General features: G+C 35.7%; 1 protein-coding gene across 3 annotated transcripts in view; it reads left to right on the forward strand.

The window, feature by feature from the left end:
- TCF12 (transcription factor 12) overlaps nt 1-27543 on the forward strand; it is a 450527-nt gene that overhangs the window by 337456 nt on the left and 85528 nt on the right. For all 3 annotated transcript variants that reach the window (XM_077128013.1, XM_077128014.1, XM_077128015.1), the window contains 2 exons: nt 7107-7242; nt 16397-16449. In XM_077128013.1, the coding sequence (XP_076984128.1) occupies nt 7107-7242; nt 16397-16449 (189 nt within the window). The remainder of the gene's footprint in view (nt 1-7106; nt 7243-16396; nt 16450-27543) is intronic.

Consider the following 27543-nt stretch of genomic DNA (forward strand, 5'->3'; position numbering starts at 1 on the left):
ATAGTAGACTATATATGCTGTAGTGTTACTAAAATGTTTGATTTTGTTGGATGTAGAATATCGAGATGGTAGGCTTATAAAATGTAGCCCTTAATTTTTAGTCATATTTTCCATTGGTTTCATGTGTATTATATATTGAATTATCAACTTCTCATGGAGCAACATTGTCTTAAATTAAACCTCTATTGTATTTTTTATAGAGCTGAGAAATTCATTTTAGTTTAAAGAATCTTCTGTATTTATACAGAAATAATTTCTAGATTTTCTTTGCCTAGCCATATGGATCATGATACAGATAAAGCTGGAGAAAATGGTTCTTTCTATGATTAAGAATGAAGTACAACATCATATATACCACTATCTGTATAATGTGTAAAATGTACATAATAACAAGATTGCAGTATTAACTGAGGTGATACATTTTAAAAGTATGATATTTATTCTTCCTTTCTCTAAGTTATTACTTTGAAAAATTTCAAAACCACAGTAAAGTTGTGAGTTTAGTATAATGACAACTCATGTGCTCTTTCTTAAAATTCATCAGTAACATTTTTGCCACATTTGTGCACGTGCATTTTTTTCTTTCGTGTGTGTATGTATTTATATACACAAATACTAGGCTTCTGGCTCAATCCTTTGAGAATAAGTTGACATTTTCCTGTTTATTCTTGATCTGGATTGATACAGATTGAATCTGTCACACCTCTGTTTGGATTTAGCCTCTAATTGTCAACCCACTCTCTAGGGGGCCTGTCACTTCTGCCTCTATTCTCTTTCCTATCTCTAACATCCTATCTTAACCATAGCCATTGGGATTTGGAACCAAACCAGTTTAGATTCAGGGCAGACAAGGTCTACTGAAACCTGAGGTCACTTATTTAGGACAAAGAGTTTGTGTACAGAAAACAATAAAAATGCCATGCATCATATTTTCATTCTTTTATGACATTTAGAATTTGGCTATCTACAGGGAAGAAAAGAAAATTAACTGAGTTTTTTGTTGTTTTAATTCGGGCAAATAGCCATGCTACACACTTTTACTTAAGTCTCATTCCCTCTACCCCTCCAGCAACCCTGTGAGCTAATTAGTAATGGACCCAGAAAAAAGATTTCTTAATATTAACTAATGTGCCCAAGATCAAATATTCAGGATTTGAATTCAGGGTAGCTAATTCCAAAACCCATAGTTTCCAGGGCATCAGAAATTTTTTAGGCATTCTGTCTAGTTTTAGAGACTTAAGTTTACTTTCCTTTTTGTTACTTAGATTCTTTCATGTCTGTTAGTTTTTGTTATGACTATCATTTGACTTCTTTGAAGAAATAATTAACTGACTAAATTTTACTCATCTGAAAATTTATCTACTTTTAAAATTAAGCAGACATAGAGCATTCTCTAAATACAGTCCTTTGTCTCCATTGATGCATTAGATAAGGAGTCCACAAACATTTTCTAAAACAGGTTGGATAGTAAATATTTTAGGCTTTGCAGACTGTAGGATCTCTGTTGCAGTTCCTCAACTCTTCTATTTTAGCATGGAAATGCTTAGCCAATACATAATGTGTAGGTGCAATTGTGTTCCAATAAAAATGTTTAGAAAAATAGACCTTATTTGGCCTTCAGGCTGTGTGGTTTGCTGATCCCTAGTATAAATAAGTATTTTATTTTCCTATAAGAATTTATTTACCCTGAAAATGTTGTGAGGGGCACTGTTAAGAAACATATAATTGCCCATCATCTCTTAGTATTTGCTAGGTGTGTAATTGACCAGTATCATATATGAATATAGGGGTAAATGTTGGTGAAGTAATAAATATAGCCAGTGCCTCAAAGCATTATCAGTGAAAGTCAGTTTTGCACTAAGCAGAGAATGTCCTAATAAAAGACCTGGTATCTAAAGGAAAACTTCAGTTTGCATGGCCCCTGTCCTCAAGCATATGGTAATAATAATGCCTCATGTAGCATACTATGAGCCATATTCTGATCTCACTACTTGAAGAATGTTTAATGTGACTCTCGCACGCACACACACACACAAAACAGACATGACCATGGAAGTTTCAGTAAAACATCTGTGGGAGACTTAATGATTCCTGGGTCATTTCACACTCACATAGAAGCATCATTAAGAGATCCATCAATAAAGTCTTGTTATATAAAGAGAATTACATGTATGTCTGCTGGTTATATTGACTGTTTCTCACTTGTATCATTTCTTCTGAAGGTTATTATCTTCAGGGGACTGGTTCTCCTTAATGTTTGATAATCTCACTTTTTTCTTCCAGTTTGCCAAAACTTGTATCTTGAAATTTGTGAAATTAATGCTAAATAAGATCATTGATATTCTGTGGTCTTTTGGTGTACAAATTTTATTGTCTGATGATAGAAATCCTCTTAGAAGGATTTTCCTTCAGAAGGAAATATACCAACTCTATCCAAAGAATAATTTGGCCTTAGGGGAGTCTCAAAAATTGTGACTTTAGTTATGGGTGGTTCTTTTGCTGATTTAATATAGTAATTATTTCCTCTGTGCTTCAGCATTGTTAAGTAACCTTTAATGAAACTGGAATATCAAATGAATACGAAAATACAATACATAAAAAATTATGGGCTACTGGGAAAACTGCTCTAAGGAAAATTTATAACTGTGAAGGATATACCTTAAAATGGAAGACAGATAATCAAATCAGTAACCTAACTTTATAACTTAAGGAACTAAAATAATAGGAGCATACTAAACCCGAATCCTTCTTCCTTCCAGCAGAAGGAAGACAATAATAAACATTAGAGCAGAAATAAGTGAAATAGAGAATAGAAAATCAACAAAACCAAAAATTGGTTCTTTCAAAAGATCAGGAAAATTGATAAACCTTTATCTAAGTTGAGAAAAAAAGATAAGACTCAAATTACTAAAATTCAGAAATGAAAGTGGGGACGTAACTACTGACCTTATGTATATAAAAAGAATTATAATAAGAGTGTTCTATGAACAATTGTATACCAGCAAATTAGATAATCTATATGAAATCCATACATTCCCTGGAAACACAGTATGAAAACTGGCTCAAGAAGAAATAGAAAAAATAAACAGACCTATAAGATGTAAAGAGATTGAATCAATAATGAAAAACCTCCCAACAAAGAATAGCCCAAAACCAGATAGTTTCGCTGATGAATTTTACCAGTCATTTAAAGGAGAATTCACACCTCCAAAATACATCAAAGGAGGGAACACTTCTCAGCTTATTCTAGGAGCCTATGATTACCCTGATACCGAGACCAGACAAAGACATCACAGAGAGGGTGGGGGGATGTGACTACAGATCAATATTCCTTATGAATAATAATGCAAAAATCCTCAGTGAAATATTAGCCAACAAAATCCAACAGTATATTAAAAGGATTGTATACCATGACCAAACAGGATTTATCTCAAGAATGCAATGATGGTTCAACATTAAATCACTCGATGTAATGTATCACATTAGTAAAATGGAGGGGGAAAGCATCACAATCATCTCAATTGATACAGAAAAGGCATGTGACAACATCCTAAGTCCTTTCAAGAGCAGAATACCCAGAAAACAAACAATAGGAAGGAATTCCCTCAACCTGATAAAGGGCATTCATGAAAAACTCAAGAGTTAATATCATACACAATGGTAAGGCAATGAAAGCCTGCCCCCCATATCAAGAACAAGTTGAAGATGCCACCTGTTACTGCTTCTAGTCAACTTTGTACCAGAAATTCTAGCCAGAGTAGTTTCAGCAAGAAAAAGAAATAAATGTCCTCCAAATTGCAAAAGAAGAAGTAAAACCATCCCTATTCACAGATATTATTTAATATACAGTAAATCCTAAAGAATCCACTAAAAAACCATTGGAGTTAATAAATGAATCCAACAAAGTGGCAAGATACAAGAGCAATAGGCAAAAAATGTTTATTTCTGTGTACTAGCAATGAACTACCAAAAAGAAATTGAGAAAACAACTCCATTTCATTAGTATTCAAAAGAACAAATTATCTAGGAATGACTTTAACCAAGGGGGGTGCAAGAGTCATATACTGAACTCTGCAAAAATTATCGAAATAAATTTAAAAAGACCTAAATAAGTAGACAGGAACATCCCAATTTCATGGATTAGAAGTCAATATTGTTAAAATGGCAATAATACCCAATCAGTTTACAGATTCAGTATAATCTCAATCAAAATCCCAGTGGTGATTTTTGTAGAAATGGAAAGAAAACCAGTCCTCTAGATCACATGGAATTGCAAGGGGTCAGGAATAAAGGTTTGAAAACAATATTGCAGAATTGCAAGGGGTCAGAAAACCATATTGGGGGGGAAAAAAGTTTCTCAGTTTTTTTTCAGTTGAAAAACTGAAAAAAAAAGTATTCTCAGTTTCAAAACTTGCTACAGAGCTGCAGTAATTATAACAATGTGGTACAGGTATAAGGATAGAAATATAGACTGATGAAATAGAATTAGGAGCCCAGAAATAGTCATATATTTATGGCCAATTGATTTTCAGTGATGATACCAAAACCATTAATAGGAAATGAATAGTCTTTTCATAAATGGTGCTGGGTAAACTAGATATCCATGTGCAAAAGAATGAAGTTCGACTCCTACCTTACACTAAATATAAAAATTAACTCAACATAGAACAAGGACCTAAATATAAGAAATAAAACTTTACAAGAAAACACAGGTAAATCATTATGACTTTGTATTTAGCAATGGATCCGTAGATATGACACCAAAAGCATAAATAACAAGATATAGTTAAATTCATCTTAATCAGAATTTTTTTTTTTTTTTTTTTTTTTTTTTTTTAAAGGAAAGACAGAGAGAAGGAAGGAAGGATAGAAGGAAGGAAGAGAGGAAGAAAGGGAAACATCTTTTAAACATTTTCTTGTTTTATTGTATTTTGTTTCTCCGTTTTCGTTACATGGGCTGGGGCCGGGAATCGAACCGAGGTCCTCCGGCATAGCAGGCAAGCACCTTGCCCGCTGAGCCACCGCGGCCCGCCCTTAATCAGAATTTTGGTGCATCAAAGTATATTATCAAGAAAGTGAAAAGATGAGCAACAAAATGGGAGGAATTATCTGCAGATCATACATCTAATAAGCATAGTATCCAGAATATTTAAAGAACTCTACAACTCCATAGCAAGAAAACAAAACTCAGTTTCAAAATGGGCAAAGACTTGAAAAGTCACTTCTTAAAAGAAAATATAAAGTGACCAACATGAAAATGAAAAAATATTTGACATCAATCATTAAGGAAATATGAAAACTACAGTGAAATACCATTTTACACCCATTAAGATGATGACAATAAAAAAAAAATAAGAAAATAACAAGCATTGGCCAGGATGTAGAGAAATTGGAAACCTCATACATTGTCAGTGGAAATGTAAAATGGTGCAGCCTCTGTTGAAGACATTTTGGTGGTTCCTCAAAAAGTTAAACATATAATTACTATATAACCCAGTCACTCCACCCCTAGATAGAGATACTCCAACAAATATTCATAGCAGCGTTATTTACAATACCCCAAATAGGGAACAGCCTCAGTGTCCTTCATTGGATGAATGGGTAAATGAAATGTGGTATATCCATACAATGGAATATTATGCAGCCATAAAAACGAATGAAGTTCTGATACATGCTACAGTGTCAATAAATCTTCAAAACATTATTCTAAGTGAAAGAAGGTGGATCTAAAAGACTGCAAACTGTATGACTCTATTTATATGAATATCCAAAATTGGTAAATTCATAGAGACTGAAGCAGGTTGATGATTGCCAAGGGTTGGGCAGAAGGGTCAATGGGAAGCTACTGCTTAATGGTAATGGGATTTTCCTTTCTGGGTGATGAAAATGTTGCACAATATTGTGAATATACTAAGTGCCAATGAACTGAATGCTATAAAATAATTACTTTTATGTTATATAAATTTCACCTAAATAAACAAATGGAAACAACAAAAAATCCTTTTAAATCTTTATTTTTCTAGGCTGTTAGGATGAAGGTGGGGACTGAGCTACTGTGGGTTTCTGTTCCAAAGTTCTGCTGATACTGACCAGAACTAGGGTGTACTTCTCAATACCTTTGTGATATTCAGTTGCAGAAGAACAGCTTTTAAGAGAGCAGTGATCGTGGTAAGGAACATTTAGTGTAGGGCAAGAGGGCAGTAAATCTTCCAGAGGATTCACAGCTCTTTTCACTTGCGAGCATACTCTCAATTCTATTTAACACACTTTCTTCTTGAAGTTTTCTGTTCAACTCCCCTATTCTCTGTTTACCCTCTTCCTACCCCCACACCACCTTCTTTCAAGCCCCTGTGGTTCCTCTGTACTTCAGTTACCTGAAAGCTTGGAGCCAAATTCTGCCAGACTGACCTCATTTTTATTATTATAGGGATACTGGGTTACTAGGTCTGGGCTGCTGAATCTCCGAATTTAGTGAAGCACTGACAGTCCCATGATGTCACTTTATCATACCTCAGAACTGTCTTCTCAGCCTTATCATCCTGATGTTTTTATCGTATTTTTGATGCCAGATGCTAAATAGACTAGCAAATGCATTGGTTGACACACTCAGAAATTTTAAAAGGTAGGAATTGACTACAATGGCTCAACTACAAGAAGATGAATATATTATCAGAGATAAAAGTTAAATCTTATGCTTGGGAAAGGAAAACACAAACTTAACAAAGCCATGACTTAATAGTAGTATATATCTGAAAAAATGAAGTATCACAGGGTATGGTCAACTTAAATCAATGGGAACTAATACAAATGAGTTGTTTACTTGTAGTATTGAAAAGTACACTGCGCAGATCAGGACACGTATGGGGCATTGTTCTCCACTCCAGGCTCTCTGTTTTATTTGAGGCTGACAAACTGGAAAATAAAATCAAAAGGACAATGTCAAAGATATTAAGAAGGACACTCCTTAATAATCCAATACTTATTGGATGTGTCTTAATTTCAAGACCTTGTTGAAGGACTGTGAATAATTCTGAATTAATGACAGTTGTCAGGTTTGGGTCAGTACTGGTGGGATGGTAACTTGTTTCCTTGGCCTTGTTTTATAGTCTAGTCTGCTGAGGCAAGATCTAGGTCTTGGGAGCCCAGCACAGCTGTCTTCTTCAGGGAAACCTGGGACGCCGTACTACGCGTTCTCTGCCACAAGTTCCAGGAGAAGACCACTCCACGATTCTGCAGCGCTTGGTGAGTGCACCACGCAACAACTTTTCCATCCTACAAATTTAAATTTCAAATTTCATTTTCCCTTAGTTTACGTTTCTGCTGTGCGGTTATTTAGAGGATATTTGGTTTCTTGGATATCATGTTGATGTTAGGGCTTATTTGCATAAAAACAATATATCCGTTAGATATTTAATAAATGAAATTGTCAAAATTTTCTCTCTTCCACAGATATCTTAAAATTTTAGTTAAAGGTAGGGTTGTGAGTAATTTTGAATGACTGTGCTCATGTCTTTAATCTCTAGGCCATAATTTTAATGTCTCAAAAATTTAATACTCTTGTTTGGTCCTCAATATAAGACAAACTAAATAGTGAAAAATGGGACTTAAGTACTTTTTCCTTTTATAATAAAATTTTATGTTCTTCTTTTTTACTGTAATTGATGTAATGCTGAACAGTTTACAAAACATTTAAGCAGTGTGACAGCCCTGCTAGTCAATGTTAGTACTAGATTTAACATAAAACAGGCTCAAAGGAAGACACATTCAAATAATTAGTAAGAGGTTGACCCAGGATAAAATTTAAGCTTTTCCGATTCCAAGTCCAATGGAAACATTAATTGTTTCCATACCCTCAGTTTTTTTAAAAAGTGAGGTATTCACATAATATTAAATTAACCATTTTACAGTATACAATGCAGTGTCATTTCATACATTTACAATGTTGTGCAAACATTGTCTGTCAGTTCCAAAACATTTTCATCACCTCAAAAGGAGACCCCTTGCCCAGAAGCACCCAACATTTTTTTTTAGCTTCCTTGTTTTATGTCTTATACATAGCCTAACTAAGCCAAACTGTTTTGTATTAACTTTTTATAGCAGATTTGTATAATCTGACATCTTATGCAATCTGTGTTTGAATGGGGAATTTTTTAACATTCCTACTGAAGAGTAGTTCATATGAGTATTTTACATGAGAAAAGTTATAGAGCATTTTTATATTAAGGATAAACCAGCTTCTAAAATAAACATAGCCCAGCTAGAGAAACTGTCATAGTTATTCATCCACATATATTTGTTGGCTGCCTTAAATTCATATACCTCCCTTCTGTCAAACCTTTATTTTGGAGAAATAGCTTGTGTTTGGGTATAAAGAGCACCACTGTGGATCTTCATGTGCAGCATGGAGAGCTCTGTTGAAATGTGCCCCACTCTGTTGTGGATGATTTACTATGTGCACTGTTAGAATCAGCCCAAATAATTTAGACCAGCGCATTCTTTGTTCTTAAAGAAACAATAGATTATTAAGTAGTGAGCATAACTGTACTGTGACAGAAAACACTAATATGGCCCAATATGCTGTTCTTTAGAAGTATATGGCTATAGGGGGGGAAATGGAACTATTGAAATAAAAGGAAAGGAAGAGGTCTGGATTTCATAAAATGTCATACTCTAATCTCAAATTTCTTTACATTAGAGCTTACGTCTTTTTAATTTAATTGTGATAACGACAGATACTGTTGAGTGAATGTTTCCTCTATGCATGGTACTGTGCTATATATGGCACATCTTCAGGAAAACTCCTTAAGATTGGTTTCCTCATTTGTAACATGAGGCTGGTATCACAATCTTAAGGAATTTTTCTGAAGATGTGCCATATATAGCACAGTACCAGGCATAGAGGAATAACTTAGCCAAGGTTGAAGAACAGTTTTATAATTGTTCTATTAACTATAGTCCGTGGTTTACTTTAGGGCTCACTGTTTGTGCTGTACATTCCTTTGGATTTTATCTTTAATTTTTATTCCAGTAACATATCTATAACCTAAAATTTCCCCCTTATAATCACATTCAGATATATATTTCAGTTGCTGTTAATTTCATTCACAATGTTGTGCTACCATCACCACCACCCATTATCAAAACTTTCCATCATCCTACATAGAAATTCTATTCAGTTTAAGTATTTACTCCTTATTCCCTGCCTTCACCCCTGGTAACCTGTATTCTAGTTTTTGGCTATGAATTTATTTATTCTAAGTACTTCATTTCAGTGAGATCAGGCAATGTTTGTCCTTTTGTGTCTGGCTTATTTAATTTAATATAACATCTTCAAGGTTCATCCGTTGTTGCATGTACCAAAACTTCATTCCTTTTTATGGCTGAATAATATCCCATTGTGTGTATATATACCATAGTTCGTTTGTCCTTTCATCGGTTGGTGGACACTTGGGTTGTTTCCATCTTTTGGCAGTTGTGAAAAATGTGCTATTGAACACAGGTATTCACATACCTGTCACTGCTTTCAAGTTTTATGTGGATTTGAAGTGAGATTGCCAGGTCATATGGTAATTCTGTACTGTCTGTGAAACTGCCAAACTGTCCTCCACAGTGGCTACACAATTTCACATTCCCACCAAAACGAATGAGTGTTCCTGTGTCTTCACATCTTCTCCCACACACTTGTAATTTTCCGTTTTTTTTCAATAGTAGCAGTTGTAGTGAATGTTTGATGGTCTCTCATTGTGGTTTTGATTTGCATTTCCATGATAAATAATGATGTTGAGCATCTGTTCCTGTGCTTTTTGGCCATTTGTGTGTATATATATATATATATATATATATATATATATATATATATTTTTTTTTTTTTTTTGCAAGACTATTCTAGCTTTTTTGCCATTTTTAAATTGGGTTGTCTTTTGGTGTTGAATTGTAAGATTCCTTTATATATTCTGGATACTAAACTAATCAGATATGTGGTTTCCAAATATTTTCTGCCATTGAGGAGGTTGTCATTTTATATTCATGATATAATCCTTTGATACACAAAATTTTTAACTTTGAGAAGGTGTCATTTATCTTTTTTTTTTTCTTTTGATGCTTTTTCTTTGTATGTAAAGTCCAAGAAACCATTGCCTAACATAAGGTCCTTGCATCCCTACATTTTCTTCTAGGAGTTTTATAATTTTGGTTCTTAAATTCAGATCTTTCATCCATTTTGAGTTGAGTTTTATATATGGTTTAAGATAAGGGTCCACCTTCATTCTTTAATCATGTGCACATCCAGTTTTTTCCCAGTACTGTTTGTTGAAGAGACCAGGCTTTCCTTAGTACCACTTGATACCCTTTTCAAAATTCATTTAGCCATTAATAAAAGGGTTTGTTTCTGAACTCTCAGTTTGATTCCATTGGTCTGTTTGTCTATCCTTGTGCCAGTACCATGCTATTTTGATTACTGTGGCTTTGAAATACGTTTTAAGATCAGGATGTGTGAATCCTCCACCTTTTTTACTTTTCAATATGACTTTGGCTATTTGGGACCTGCTACCCTTCCATATAAATTTGTTGATTAGCTTTTCCATTTCTGCAGTGAAGGTTGTTGGAATTTGATGGAATTACTTTGAGTAGAATTGACATGTTAATATTTAGTTTTCTAATCCTTGAACATGGAATTGCTACTTTTTTTTGGTTTTTTATTTCTTTCAGCAATGTTTGTAGTTCTCTGTATAAGTCCTTATATCCTTGGTTAGATTCATTCCTAGATAGTTGATTGTTCTAGTTGCTGTTGTAAGTGTGTTTTTTTTCTTGATTTCTTCAGATTTTTCATTACTAGTGTACAGAAAATATTGTTGATTTTTGGGTATTCGCACTATCCTAACACTTTGATGAATTCATTTATTAGCTCTTGTAGCTTTGTTTTGGAATTTTCAGGATTTTTTGAAAATGGAATCTCATTGTCTACAAATAAGGAATGTTTTACTTCTTCCTTTCCAAGTTGTATGCCTTTCATTTCTTTTTCTTGCTTAACTGCTCTGGCTAGAACTTCCATTGCAATGTTGAATAATCGTGGTGTGACAGTGGGTATACTTATCTTGTACCTGATCTTAAAGGTAAAGCTTTCAGTCTTTAACCATTGAGTATGATGACAACACTGGTTTTTTTTTTAATATGTAACCTTTATCATGTTGAGGAACTTTCCTTCTATTCCTAGTTTTCTAAGTGTTTTTATCAAGAATGGGTGCTGGATTTTGTCAAATGACTTTTCTGCATCAATTGAAATGATCATAGGGTTTTTTTCTCCCTTTGTCCAGTTAATGTGGTATATTATATTAATTGATTTTATCTTGAACCACCCTTGCAACCTGGCATCATGGTATATAATTCTTTTAATGTACGGTGTTTGATTCAGTTTGCTAGTATTTTGTTGGGGATTTTTGCATCTATGTTCATAATAGATAATGGTCTGTAATTTTCATTTCTTGTGGTATTTTTTATCTGGCTTTCGTATAGTGGTGATATTGTCTTCTGTGGTGGTTTGAAGCCATATGTACTCCAGAAAAAACATGTTCTTAAATTTAATCTATTCCTATGGATGTGAAACCATTGTAAGTAGGACCTTTTGAAGACGTTACTCATCAAGAGTTCTTTCTTGGCAGTACTATGGCCCATCTCAATCAGTCTTAATCCTATTACTGGAGCCCTTTATAAGCAGAATGAAATTCAGTAGGAAGAAAACCACAGGAAGCAGGAAGCTGAACATTAACATAACTGGAAGAGAATGAAGAGAGCAGGAGATACTGCCATATGCCTTACCATATGACAAGCAAAGGAACGAGAATCTCCAGGCTGGCTACTGTAGAATGCCAGTCTTCTAGAAGAAAGCATTACCTTGATGCCACCTTGATGTAGACTTTTTCCCATCTTCAAACCATGCATGAATAAATTCCTATTGTTTAATCAGACCCATTTCTTAACATTTGCTTGGGCAATCTAGGAAAGTAAAACAGCCTCATATAATTTGTTAGGTGGTTTCACCTCCACTTCAATTCTTTTAGAGAATTTGAGCAGGATTCATGGTAAGTCTTCTTGGAATGTTTGGTAAAATTCCCCTGTAAAGCCATTTGGGTCCTGGGTTTTTCTTTTTTGGGGGAGGTTTTGATGACTGATTCAATCTTTTTACTAGTTATTGGGATTTTGAGCTCTCCTATTTCTTCTTGAATCAGTATAGGTAGTTTGTGTGTTTCTAATAGTTTGTCCATTTCATTTAGACTGTCTCATTTCTTAGCATACAGTTGTTCATATTATCCTCTTAAAATCCTTTGTATTTCTGTGGGGTCATTAGTAATGCCCCCGTTTTCATTTCTCATTTTAATTATTTGCACTCTATTTTTTTTTTTTTATTAGTCTAGCTAAGTATTTGTCAATTTTATTGGTTTTTTCAGAGAATCAACTTTTGGTTTTGTTACTTCTCTATTTTTTTTATCCTCTGTTTCATTTATTTCTACTGTAATCTTTATTTCCTTCCTTCTGTTTGCTTTGGGATTAGTTTGCTCTCCTTTTTCTAGATGTTCCAGTTTTTATGGCAAGTCTTTCTGAGATCTTTCTTTTTTTTAATGTAAGCATTTAGAGCTATAAATTTGCCTCTCAGCATTGCCTTCACTGCATCCCATAAATTTTGATAGTTTTTCATTGTCTTTCACATTTAAGATATTTCCTAATCTCTCCTATGGTTTCTTTTTTGACCCATTGTTGATTACGAGTGTTCATTTATAGAGAGGATATATAGAAGTAAGAATGCTCACTCATTGTTGGTGGGAATGTTAAATGGTGCAGCCACCCTGAAAGACAGTTTGGCAATTCCTCAGAAACTTAAGTATTGAATTATCATATGTCTTAGCAGTCCCACATCAAATCCCCACAAAACTTGAAAGCAGGGACTGAACAGGTATTTGCACATCAGTGTTCAATATTGGAATTTTTCACAATTGTCAAAATATGGTAGTAACCCAGGTGTCCATCAACCAATTAAACAATAAACAAAATATGGTATATAATCACACAATAGAGTATTATTCAGCCATAAAAATGAATGAAATTCTGGTTCATGCAACAATATGGATGAACCTTCCAGACATCATGTTTGGTTAAACAAGTCAGACCCTAAAGAACAAAAATATTAAATTTTTTCTAATCTCACTGATATGAAATAATTGGAATAAGTAAACTCAACACAGAGTCAAAATCTAGATTATAAGAAGCACCAGCCAGGTCCATACAGCCCTGTGTTAGGGATTGAGGGAGGGGCCAGCAAAGGGTGCCAGTAAGCTTCTCATGTGGCTCTTCAAAAGCTGTGTCATTTTGATTCAGCACTTGCCCAGGAAATGCAGCCCTTTAGCTGTTGTACTAGCTTTGAGAAGGGGTTCTGTCTCTTCTGCCGCTTTTGCCCAGGCATAGTAGATCAAAGGCCACCATGAGTTCCAGGGCCCAGTGATTTGAAGTAGATAATCAAAAACAGTGACTAGTGAGCAGACCATATACCCAGAACTAGGTTTTTATGTCTCACTCTGATACCAACAGCTGCCCTAGGAGCCAGGCTGAATACCTCATAGCTGTCCACCTCAAGACTGGGAAATGGAGGACGCTTTCCACTGCATAGGGATGGCAGTTCACAGGTTTTTGCCACGATTAACCAGCATCTTCCTCCTGCTCGTCCCTGAATGTGGCAGTGCTCTGCTAGAATCTGGAGTTGATTCATCCAATTCTTCCCTTTTTAATGGTTGTTCTGGTGGAAGGACTGCTTACTGCAGCTTCCTACTCCACAATTTTCCCACAGTCCTCTGAATAGCTTTTCATTTTGTGGTTCTCTTGACATCTGGAGAGCCCACCTGTCTCCTGAGTAAATATCATTTAGTGGATTATTATTACATTATCTCTTATCTCTCCATCTTAGCCCCTCTTTTGAAATTTAATTTGCATACTATATTATTCTTCACTTAAAGTACGCAATTCAGTGGTTTTTATTATGTGCAACCATCACCACAATTTTAATACATTTTCATCACCTCGAAAAGAAACCTTGTACCCTTTAGCTATCACCTCTCTGCCTTCCTGTACCCCCCACCCCAGCCCTAAGCAACCACTGATCTAGTTTATGTCTAGAGATTTCCCTATTCCAGACTTCTGACAAGAATGCATTCATGTAATATGCAGACTTTTGTCACTGGCTTCTTTCACTTAGCCACATATTTTTAAGTTTTAGTCACTCTGTCTTGGTATTGCATTATTCCTAAAGTCTCAGGGATAAAAGAACTTCAGAGATCATCTACACCAACTCAAGCACCTTCTGAAGCTATTTAGATAGTTTCTGAAATGAACATTCTGCAAAGCAGTAACTACCTAACCAATTTATAATCATTTTGCCATCAGTTTTAACAAAAACCTAATGAAAGTAGCTAAAAAATTATGTTACTATGAATTAAACACTATCCTAAGCATCTTTCTTGTTATCTTTACCATAATAATCCTAGGAGGTGTTATACCTTTTCTACATGTTAAGGAACCAAAGCTCAAAGAAGTTAAATAACTGGCCCAATTTCATATAGCTGCTTTTTGATAGAGCGGAAATTTTAACCCAGTTTATTCTCTTAACTCCTACACTTATCCCAAATTCATTATTGTCAATCAGGCCTTGTTTATGTAATTATGTAGTGACAGTTAATGATGAGATTATAAATACAAACAAACATTTCTATTCACGTGGCAGGGAAACACTGGCCCAAAGTAGGATTATCATTCAGTAGTTAACCACCTTAAAATATAGTAATGAGCTCCAAACTGATAAAAGCAGTTCATTTGACTCTCATGGTACAGAGTGTGACTTTTGCTCAGGGGACACGCTGTTAGTTGTGAAAAGTTGGGTTCCAGAAACGTGAAACAGCAAGGATTTTGCCTTTCCTTTTCATGCATCCTGAAGTTTGTCACATTTTGTTTTAAGAAAATAAAAGCTGGGCAGGCCACAATGGCTTAGTGGCAGAGTTCTTGCCTGCCATGCCGGAGACTCAGGTTCAATTCCCGGTACCTGCCCAAGTAAAAAAAAATATATATATAAATAAGCTGCCTCTTTGGGGGGCATGGAGATAGGGACAGAGATGCTAATGAATGTATTGTCTCCTTTTTATTGTATAAAATTTTCCATATGCTGTTCATGAAGTTACTTTTTTAGGTTTGCAGCCTCCTGTGATTCTCACTGTACTGAGTTCTCAGCCCAAGTTTAAATGGGTTTCATTCTTTCTTAAACAAATGCACTTCCTACTGTAGCATACCATTTATGACCCAGGAGCAGAACATGCTTGTTTAATTCTCATGTTTACAGTTTTCAAAAATATTGTACTTTACATTAGCCTTCTCTTGTGTTCTTGTTTCCTAATAGTGAACCCCTTTGAAAAGCCTGAATTCGATGTACTGTTTGTGTAAGATTAGAAAGGTGTACTTGTCACTTTTCTTTATTTTGCAACAAATAAATAAGATGGCCAAGATTTAAAATTTAAAATTTTACAAATAAAATACCAAGTGATGCTGGTTTGTCATATGAAAATACTAATGTTTTCATTTATTGTAATACAATTATGTATGCCTTAGAAAAAAGTATACTTTCTCCATCTAGGACTTTTGTGGATATAAATCTAAAAGTCAAAGAAAAATTTGTACACAATTAGTGCTGAAGTTGCAGTTTTAACCACACATTGTTAAAGTAGATATTCTTATTGAGTATATAACATTTTGTCTTAAAATGTCCATATTTAATGGTTTTGTATCTCTGACATTATCATAATATAATAATATCTCTGGTATTATTATAATTTTAATTTTTCATTTAAAATTTTTAACATAAGTTTGTGCATAGCATTAGCTTTCAGTTTTTTAATATGCTTTTGAACCAAATTCTCAGTGTGATGCAGACACTAAATTTGCGTCTGTTAAGAAGTCATATTCTTAGGGCCTGTAGCACCAGATGCCCCTTCTGCAATTGAAACTGAGATAAATGATAGAAAGTACCTAGTATAGAGCATGGCACATATCAAGTACTTAAGAATGCTAATTCCCTGCCCTCAGCATTTTATTGGTTTGTTGTTTCTACTTTTGTTTTGCCTTGTTTGCTATCTTCCAAACTTATGGGATATGTAACCATTTCAGAATGTATCATTTTATGAGGAGTACATATTTTGCACCAGAATCAGTTAAAAGGAACAAGGCCCCCATCCTTGCACTCCCCTCCTTGTTCCCTTGTTTGGAAGACAAGAAAGGCACTAGGAGAAAACCATTATTTCCTGTTTATTTGAAGTTTGATCTTTTCTAATACAATATGCTAATGAAGTATATTGTTTTCCATGTGCAGATCCTTTGCAAGCAAAGAAAGTCAGAAAGGTGCCTCCTGGTTTGCCTTCTTCTGTAAGTATCCATGATTTAATTTGGTAGTAAACAAACTTATTTTTCAAGTATTTAGTATTTGCTTGCAATAAGGATTAATTTGATTGGTGCCAGTAGACACACTTGACGTAGTAACTATTCAGTGCTTAACTGAATCATTGATTGAGATGAATCTACATTTAATGTTAGGTTTTTAGATTTCTATGCAGTGATTTGTAGCTTACTCATATGCTTGTACTCTGTGTCCCTGTCATTTGAATTCTCCTCTTGGGAAGAAGACTAGGCCGGTAGCTGTCAAAGAAGATCTCCTGCACAGGTCTTTTGATGTTTAATTAGTCATTATGTTGCTGAACAGGAGGACAGACAGAGATTAATAGCTGAGAATCTTAGAAATTTACATTTGTAATAATCCCAATGGAGCTAAAGACATTAAGATTCGGAGGACATGTTTGGCTCAGCTTGCCTCAGTAGGACTGAGGTTATTAATATGCATAAATCACCAAGTCAGATGTTCATTGTGAAGCCCTTGTGGATTTTAAAGCCTTCATTAAGCCTTTGCTAACTTCAGCCTAGCATCAGGGAAGCTTTCAAGCAACTAGTTTGTTGATCCCTCTTTGCTCAAAAATGTATCCTTTGAGGATAAAGGGCTTTGATGAAAGAGGTTGGAAAGGTTTGGTAGAACAATCATTAATGGTCATGATAATCTAATGCTGTAGGGGTGTTTGTGCTATTAAATATACTTTATGCTTTAAAGCAGTAGAAATATTTGTAAGTGAACCTACATTATAAATCCACCTACAGTTCAAAATCTCTGGTCCAGGGAGGGAAGATTTTTTTTTTTCCCCTTTCCCTTTGCTTAGAACAAATGGGGATTCAGGCTGTTGGATTGAGGCCTTGTAGGGAACATCTCTTTGTTGTGTAAATGGTGTTGGGCTTTTATTTGGCAGTACTTAACACATGGGCGCAGGTGCTGCAGGATGAGTCACAGCTCATGGAAGTATAGACTGAATGGAATATCCGGCTTGGCAAGTAGTAATCTAGAAGGAGCAGCATGAGTCTGAGCTTTTTATTTTTTTATTAATGCTGAAGTAGAGATATCTTTTGGTTGTTTATCTTCTTTCTTTCCTGTGCCTTCTCTTCCATGTGATAACACGAAATCTCGAATTTAAAATCCTCTTTGAAACTCAGTTCCAGATGGATCCGAGTTTCTTGCAACCTAAGGCAGGTGTGCTCTGAACCTGCAGCCTACCTGGAAGGTTGGATTGCAGCTGCAGGCATTCTTAAAAGCTTTTGCTTGCATAAGCACTTGGACCCACTAGAGGCTGAATAGCTGCTTGATAAACAAGATGAACACAATGCCTGGAATCATTATTCCTGAAGACAGGAATTTTTTTTTTTCAGCAGCATCTAAAAATAGTTGGGAAATTTACATTTTAACAGTTGTGTGCTATGCAGGGGTAGGTGGTTCAACAGCATAACAGATGATTTCTGCTAGATTAACAGAAATCATATTAAAACTGACAGAACTGCTAAAACATGTACCAGTGCAATTTTCTTGTAATTTATTACCATAATTCCATGACAGTAATAAATGTTAAATCACATATTAATATTCAGTAGAGCTACACAGGTAAAAAAAATATCAGATTAGTAAATGAAAATTCATCTCATTTCTTCTAGCCTGACATTAATTTTAAGAAACAATATATTTTCAGTGTTTCTAGTTCTTTCAGTTTTAAAATGAAGGAAAGAAAGGGCAAAATGTCAGAGCAGCCTGGAAAAAGAAAGTGAGTAGGCGCTGGGGATCATCAGATTTCCTTACACCTCATCATGGCAGCACTAACTTCAGGCAGATCTCTGTATTGTCTTGGGTTTCCTGGATGAGCCAGAGAGGGGGAAAGGCACTGCATCCTAAGAAAACTTTGATTTCTTTGAGAATCATTAGGAAATTTTGCAAACCAAGCCAATTTATGCCAGTATTTTACTTGCTAATTTACTTTGGGGTTTATTAAATATTTGAATAAAATAAAATTCATTATTTTCAATTCTGAGTTTAACATCAGTGTAAAAATATGATCATACTGCTTTGAAACCATGTTGAAAATAGTATTTAGACATATTGACTGTGTTACTAAAATGTAAATAATAAACACATTTTAATTGATTGAAAGTATATTTTAAATTAAATGCTATGTTGAAATCTCAGACTTTTAAGAGAAAATTTTTAAAACTTTAAAAATAGATACTTTGGGGCCATAGTGGAGCAGCATGAGTCTGAGCTTTTTATTTTTTTATTAATGCTGAAGTAGAGATATCTTTTGGTTGTTTATCTTCTTTCAGCAGGCAAGAATGCTTGCCTGCCATGCCAGAGGACCCGGTTTGATTCCCAGTGCCTACCCATGTGGAAAAAAAAAAAATAGATACTTTGGGGTACACGGGTGGTTCAGTAGTAGAATGTTCGCCTTCTATGAGGGAAGCCCGGGTTCGATTCCCAGACCATGAACCTAACAACAACAACAAAATAGAGGTTCGATTCCCAGACCATGCACCTAAAAAAGCAACAACAACAAAATAGATACTTTGATTAACAGTAGCAAAATAGTCAACTTTTAAAAACACTTTTGGTTGTTATTTACCTTCTCACCATATGGAATAAATGTGAATTTAAAGTTTTATGTTTTCCTATTGGAAAGCTTTTATTGAAAACTACACATTTACAGACATTCATGCCTAATGTATATTATAAACAATAGACATACAAATGAAAATGGGGTGCACAGGTGGTTCAATGGTAGAATGCTTGCCTTCCATACGGCAGACCCAGGTTCAATTCCCAGACCATGCACCACCCCCCCAAAAAAGTTTAAAAAAAAAATGAAGATAGAAGATCAAAGTAGCAGAGTGAGATGCTTCAGGGCTCCATTCCCCACCTCCACCCACCCACCCCCACACACACATAGCACACACACATACACACACACACACACAGACTCTGAACAACCAGTAAGACTAGAGATTTATCTTTTCGCTGCCCGGAACATAGTTAAAATTGTGCAATAAAAGGGCAAGGGCCAAATAATAAAAAAGGCTCCCTAACAGCATCATGAACATCTGGCACCCTGGCTACTCCGGCTCACCCCTCACCAGCTCAGCCAGGGCTGGCCGTTGCTCCCAGTGTAAATCCTTGGTCGCTGTTCCAAAGGCAGCAGAGTAACACCCATTTGTACACTGAGAGTATGTATATCTGAAGCAGTCTGTCTGGTGGGGGCCTAAGAGAATTGCCATCCCAGAACTTGACCTGCATCTAGAGGGCAACTCTCAGAACCCCCCTGTCTGACAATGCAGGGAGCATGTAGGTCATACAGTGTAATGCCCGGAATCTTGAGGAAACTTTTTCCTCGGAAGGAAGAGATATTTTTATTCATGTAAATAAAGAAATTTCTAGAGCCACATGCCCAAGATAAGATACATGCACAGAAAGAATCAGGGAAACCCCTACGTTTTGTCCTGGAGCTGCTCTTTAAACCAATTTTATGGATAAGCCCTGAAGGAAAGCACTAACAGGTCTATCTGAAGAGACTGAAAAGGTGTTTTTTGTTTTGTTTAGTTTTGTTTGTTAGCAACTGACATTCCAAGAAAGCTCTGGCACAACATTAGCTGGACACAAGCTTAAGGAATAGGTAGCCTAAATTCCATCACTAACGTTAAAATATCAAAATGTTCAGATTTCAACATAAGATAAACATAGAGAGCATCACGAAGTGATGGCCCAGACAAAGTGAAAATTAAAGCATTAGAGACCATCAGTGAGAAGGATCAGGCTGGGGATATACCACACAAAGAATTTTAAAGAATGATCCTAAACATGCTCAAATAGCTAAAAGAAAAAACATGGACAAATCACCAAAAGAAATTAGAGAAGTTGATAGGTGAACACGAAGACAGTACCAGTAGATATATGGAAATTACAAAAAGTAACTAAACAGCCAAAAAGTACACTAACTGAACCTGAAAATTCTCTAGATGAGTTAAACAGAAGGTTGGAGTTGGCAGAAAAAAGAATCAATGAACTTAAAAATAAGACAATTGAAATATGAAGAACAGTGAACTGAACCTGAGGAACCTGTGTGATACCATGAAGTGTACCCATATACATATGGTACCTGGGTGGGTGTCCCAGAAAAATAAGAAAAAGAGAAAGGGTCTAGGAGAATATTCAGAGAAATAATGGTGGACAGCTTCTTAAATTCAATGAAAGACATGAGTGTTCCTATCCAGGATGTTCAGTGAAACTTCAGATAGGATAAACCCAAATAGGCCCATGCTGTGGCATGTTATGATCAAACTGTTGAATATCCAAGATAGAGAATTCTGAAACCTGTAAGAGAGAAGCAGCATGTCGTATATGAGAGGACCTGTAAATGCTAGTACTATTGTATTTTTTGGTTTGTATCTTCACATTTTACTTCCTACAGGACCTAAAAGGCAAAAAGATAAACAAACTATAATGATAAATCAAGGGTTTTGAACTCATGGTGTGTAAACCCGTACTTGTGACAAGAACTAAAAGAACATTAAGGTGGGGAGATGGAGGATTATAGAAACATAGTGCGTGTGTACTATTTGTCAGATATATGTATTCTTTTCCTCTCTTTTTATCCCTCAAGTTACCCTCACGTGATACTCTTCAATTCTGTGCCTTCAGACTTCCCTCTTTTTTTTTTTTTTCAGCCAAGAGGACTCCCTTTAGTTTTCTTGTAGGACAGATCTCTCGTTGACTAGTTCTCTGTCTTTGCTTATCTTTGAAGATTTTAATCATTCCCTCAATTATGAAGAAATTGGCTAGATAAAGAATTATTGACTTGAAGCCTTTCTCATCTATGATCTTAAAATACCACACCACTGCCTTCTCACCTGTGTGGTACCAATTGAGTAGTCTGAACTCAGTCTTATGTGGTTTCTAGCATATGTCACAAATTGCTTTTCTCATGCTGTTTTCAGAACTTTCTGCTTCTCTTCGATATTTTACAGTCTAATTAGAATGTGTCTTGGACTAGGCCTATTTAGATTTATTATTTGGGGATCATTGGGCCTCTTTCATTTGTGTACTTATGTCTTTTATACAGGTTGGGAAGTTTTCTCCGATTATGTCTTCAACTAACCTTCACTGACCTCTACTCTTCTCCTTCTAGCACACCAATGATTCCTATATTTGTGTGCCTTTTGTTCTCCATCATTTTCCTGAGATCCACTTCTGTTTTTTCCAACTTTCTTGCCATTTGTTCTTTTATGTGATCTATGTCAGTTGTTCTGTCTTCTAGCTTATTCTTCCTTCCACTTCTTTGAACCTGTTATTGTATTTCTCTAGTATATTTTAACTTGGGCTAGAGTACATTTCACCTCTGTGGATCTGTTATTATTCTATTTAATCTTTCAAATTCTTCTTTATGCTTTTCTGGTATCTTCTTGCTATCCTTCATTTCTTTATAAGTATCCTTGAGTAGTTGTTGTATATTGTGTTCCCTCCTGTGTTTTGATTTGGTCGTTTAACTGGGCCATCTGCCTGGACTTTCATGTGCTTTGTGATTTTCTGTTGTGTTCTTGGCATTTGATTGTCTTAATAAGGTTATTTTGCAAGTTGATTTCCTTCACTTCTTTAAAGTTTTGTACTTACTTAGGTTTGCATTGACAATCTCAAATCACAGTTGGTGTGTCAGCAACTCTCTACCAAACCAAACTTGGATCTCATGTAGAGGGTACAGTTCTACTTGAGGGTCTGTTAAAAGCTAGGCAGTCAGGGCGGGCCACGGTGGCTCAGCAGGCAAGAATGCTTGCCTGCCATGCCAGAGGACCCAGGTTCGTTTCCTGGTGCCTGCCCATGTAAAAAAAAAAAAAAAGCTAGGCAGTCAGATAATTTTAAAATATTGGCAAAGTCTCCTGAGGAATGGGAGAAAGAATATAGAACTATTAAACTTGACCATCAGGAAATCCCCTAATACTGTGTCAAACTTTAGGGACACCTAAATCAATAAGCCATGCCATTGATCATGAGGCTTTCTCGTGAACCTTATGTAAGTAGCGGAGAAGATTACACTACCTATAGGCATGCCTAAGACTTTCTTCTGGACGTCCTCTTGTTGCTCAGTTGTGGCCTCTCTCGCTCTAAGCCCAACTCTACAAGTGAAATCATTGCCTTCCCTGCTACGTGGGACATGACATCCAAAGGTGGAAGTCCCCCTGGTGAAGTTGGAGAAGACTCCCAAGGATGAATCCAGACCTGGCATCATGGGATATCAACAATTCCATCCTGACCAAAAGGGGGAAAAGAAGTGTAATTTATTAATAAAGTATCAGTGGCAAAGAGATTTCAAATAGAGTCAAGAGGCTACTCTGAAGGGTGCTCTTATGCAAGCTTCAGTTAGACCTTGCTACCTATCATAGCCTTGCTGCCAGGTCATGCCAGCCAATCCTAAAGAACACCTAGGGCAATGTATAAGATTCCACAAGGTTTCCATGCACTTGATCAACTTTCTAGAAACCTACAACCTCCAGATGCGTCCCTGGTCCAGGTAAGTCCTGAAACCTAGCCTCCCCTCTTCAGAACATCAGACAGTTCCATCTCCCTACCCCATATTAGTAACAGACCCTTCCAATATGAAAAAAATCAGAATTGCCATACCCCAAATACCCCTAAATAGTCTCCGTATTTTAGAGTAGCTAGAAGTAAAAACCTAAAATTGTGAAATTGTAACCTATGTCAAACTCTAAAAATATGTTCTGCAACTAATTGTGGTGCTTGTATTTTGAAATTTATAGCTTTTTTGTATATATATATTATTTTTCACAAAAAAAAGGAAAAAAGTTGATTGTGATACTAAAAACGTATTTAAGCCCTCTAACCTCCTATATTCTGGAACAGCTATAAGGAAAAATATGAGAGGATTGTATGGTAGCCCATGAAAACTCTGAGATCTGTCCTGTAGAGTGCTTTGAAAACTATTGCTTTTCTATTTCCTTGTGTTGTTATGCTATACAAGAAAAAATTAAAAATAAAAATAAAAAACCTAGGCAGTGGTGCATGAGTAATTCAGTGGCAGAATCCCCCCCTGCCATGTGAGTAACCTAGGTTCAACTCCTGGCCTATTCACCCAAAGGGAGAAAAAAAACACCTCAGCAGTAGTAGGCCCAAAAGCTCGAAGGAGACACCCCAAGATATTTTGCAAATGAACCCAGGAAGAAAAAATTAATAAAAATTAGTTAATTCATTAGTTAATTTTTTTTTTTTTAAATAGAGATATAGACATATATCAGACTGCCCTTACTGCATCTTCCCAGCAGATGGGGCTGTTAAGCCACTACCTCCCTGCAGGCCTACCTCTCCCTCTCTACAGTGTCCAGCTGTGCAAGATGGTATGACCAGTTGGGGGGCAGCTGATTATAGTGCCTGGAGCCCAGCAGATCTGCCATTTGTAGTTTCTAGTGGGATGGCTATTGGTGGTGCCCAGCAGGTTACCGGACCCAACACCTAGCGGGTGCAACTTTTCGCATTGGGCAGCTTGGCATGCCCCTGGGTTCCTTGAGAGCTGCTGGTTGCAGAGTCATGTGGGGAGATCTCCCCAGGGAGATGTTTGGGCAGGCTGGAGCAGAGTTACAGTCTGCTCCCTCAGATCTGCACTTCCCTACTTGCCACCGTCTGCCCCCAATGGGATCATAGCCATTCAGGCTTACCCTACTCTCCCTATTCCCATCTCCCTGCCTCTTTCATCCAAGACCTCCCTATGAAATGCTGAAGACCCTCTTAGATCACTCACACCCTGGTACTGCATTCCTGGTTGTTTTTTTGATCCCTCTCTTGTTCTATGGAGCAGAGCCAAACCCAGCCTACCCTACTCTTCCATCTTACAATTTGCATGTACTATTAAAGTTAAATTGGTCTGAAAACAAATGAGTTGTTACCGATTTAGGATTTTAAATTTAAGCCCCATGATAGCTCCAAAGAAAATATTAGAGAATATCTAAGCTCATAGAGTCAAAATTAGGGTTCAGGTTTCTAGGGGATCAGGGTAATGGGGAGTTATGCAAAATGAATATATAGGGTATCTGTTCAAGGAGATGGAAAAATTTTAGTAATAGGTTGTGAAGGTACCACAACATAGCAAATGTAATTAACCCCACTGAATAGTATGCATAGGATTGGTTGAGATGGGAAAGTTTATGTTATGTATATATTCCTATCAGAAAAAAAAGATCAACTAAAGAGACAATGATAATTAAAGATAATACATGATCCTGGACAGGATTTAACAAGGGAGAAAGAAGATTCATAAGGAAATTTTTGATCATATGAAAAATTGGAACACAGAATGTAAGCAGTATATGCATATTAAATTTCTTGAACTTGATAACTGCACTTAAGGTGGATACATAAGTGAATATCCTTGTTGCTAGGAAATGTACGTGGCAGTATTAAGTGTTAAGGAGCAAGATGTATACAACCTACCTTCAAGTGTTTAGAGAATGGATTGATAAACAAGGATAGATAGATAGATTGATAGCTAGATAGAATATTATGGCAAATGTGACAAAATGTTAAAATTGGTAGATCTTGGCATCTGGTGGTTAGGGATATATTGGAGTTTTCTCTGTGGGGTTTATGTTATTTTTGTAACTGTCCTGTAGATTTGAAAGTATTTCAAAATAAAAAGTATAATATTAAAAAAATGAAAATAGACTATGTATGCTCTATTTCATGATAATTTGAGTATTAGATACTTCCAAAATCAAATTAAAAACTTGACATTAACATCTGAGATTTTGCCATTTGTTTCCTGTTCAGTCTATCTATCTTTATCTGTGAAATATATTTTAGTTCTACTAGAGAAATGGTAAAAGCACTTAGTTAATATTATACCACTGCAATAATATAATAGGCAGGGTTACTTTACATGCAAAGCATTGATAGTCTGTATAAATTGATCATAGAGCATTATCTTAAGGCCTTGTCTTTTTATAATCCATGTCATGTAAAGAAGTATTATAAGTGTCAACTTTTCTCTGCTTTTCTTCTAAATGTAACAATTGGAATAGTGACTTCTGTCTCTAGATCAAGATCCAGTGAGGTATACTGAACATCATTAGAACAAATGTGGCCAGTAAGGTTAAGGGAATGTCTGCCCAAGGCTGCCCCATTCAATTAGTGATTGGTCGTATGAACTTGGACTTGTCTAATTAGTCTAATTGCTAGTCTTGTAAGCCTTATGAAGAAACTGAAGTTTTGGAGTAGGCAATCTAAGATTCCTTTCTGGTTTAAAGTGCTGTGAACTTAGGGTTTTAAAACTGATATGCTCATTCCATTCTTGGGCAGCATGGTGAGCATAGTTTTCTCTCTCCTGATGAAGAAGTGGTGTTTTAAACACATAAGAATTTCCTCTTCATTCTCTCGACAGGTTGAAGTGTGGAGCAAAGTGAACTTCTATAGCAATAACTTTAGAATGATGTTAGACATTGGGAATTTAAACATAAACAAACACCATCATTGCCTTCAAGGAACTCACCATCTTGTATGAGAAACAGACATGCAAAGAATTCATTACATTACAGTGAGCAAGTAAAAGTCTATATCAATAGTTACAGTAGCACAGAGCAGGTGTATTTGCCTTAGGAAGAATAATAGGCTTGAAGAGAAGGTGATATTTGTGCTGTCTGGAAAAATGCATAACAGTTCCTCTGTTAGAGAAGAGAGTGAATCAACTAGGCAGGTAAAAAGCATAGAAAGATGAAAACAAACATATTTACATCACATCTAGATGCTTAGCATTACTGGATTTTATACCAAATGCAATCTTTATAATTTTCCTATAGCAGACCCTCTCTCCCAACCCAGAGGGAGAATGAAAAACAAATAAGACCAGTCCAGATGTGAAGGGGTAAATTGTCATAATGGACTACCCTGGATAAAGGCTTAACATATCCTGGCCAGTAGATAAGGCATTTGTAATTGTTAAGGTTGTCTGGGATTCTCTCCAAAGGCATGAATGTTGCTATCCTTTTTAGCGTTCCAGAACCTTCCCTTCACTTCTCTACCTACCAGTTTTTTCTATGTATATAAGTTGCTTTTTATCTATATCAGATTTTTATTAGGATGTAAATTTAATCGAATTTTGAAGTGCTGGGTAGGGGTTGGGGACAGTTTTCTTTCCCTTAAGTAATTTGTGAAAAAAGTAGAAACTTTTGAAGTATATTTGGGAATATCCTTTAAGGACTCAGAGTTACTTGTTAGAAGTGCAGGGCTTACCTATGTGAGGAACTGTATTAATCATTACCTGTTGATCTTAACATTAGTCACATAACTCTATGTGATAATTAATAACCCTTCTTTATAAATGAGAAACTGAGACTCAGAAACATTTAGTTTGCTTAAGATCACATAGGGCTAAGATTACAATTTAAAATCAAATACAATTTTCTTTTTATTTTGAATGCTAACGTATTATGTTTCTTGACTTATTCATAAAAATCTTTAGTTTATCCCATTTAAAACCTAATCTATTCTGTCAGTTGTGTTTCTTCTGCTCAAGTCTAATTGGTTTTGTTGTTTAAGGAGCTACCATCATTCGATAAATAGGTAGGTACAGACTTTCTAGTCAAGTAGATAATGGGTTTTATCTCATTTCAGCTTCTTTTTATTTCATGAGGTAGAGAAGTTGCTTTTGAGTTCTCTGAATTTTGAGTTTCTAACTTGTAAAAAGAAGATGATAGTGCATATCTCACAAGGTTACTGTGAGGGTGTTCCATGTCCAACGTGTGGCTGGAATATAGGAGATTCTGTTACTGTTCTTTCCTCATTTCTTCTAGTTCCTACCACTATAACTTTAAATTTTAAGGAATTTAGCAATTTTCTTTCCAGCAAATTTTGTTGAAAAGCAAGTAGAAGTTTAAAAATATAAAAAATGATAAATAGAATACTAAAAGAAAAAAATTGTTACAAGCTTGTGTATACAATGTATGTGCCAGGCACAACAGTGGGTTCTCCAGAATTATAGCTGCTATTGTTCAGAAAGTATTCATCTTCAGAAGGAAAAGAACCTACAGAGGGAGAACTTGTAGAATCAAATC

This window comes from Tamandua tetradactyla, chromosome 14, assembly GCF_023851605.1.
Source record: "Tamandua tetradactyla isolate mTamTet1 chromosome 14, mTamTet1.pri, whole genome shotgun sequence".
In the NCBI taxonomy this organism is placed as follows: domain Eukaryota; kingdom Metazoa; phylum Chordata; class Mammalia; order Pilosa; family Myrmecophagidae; genus Tamandua; species Tamandua tetradactyla.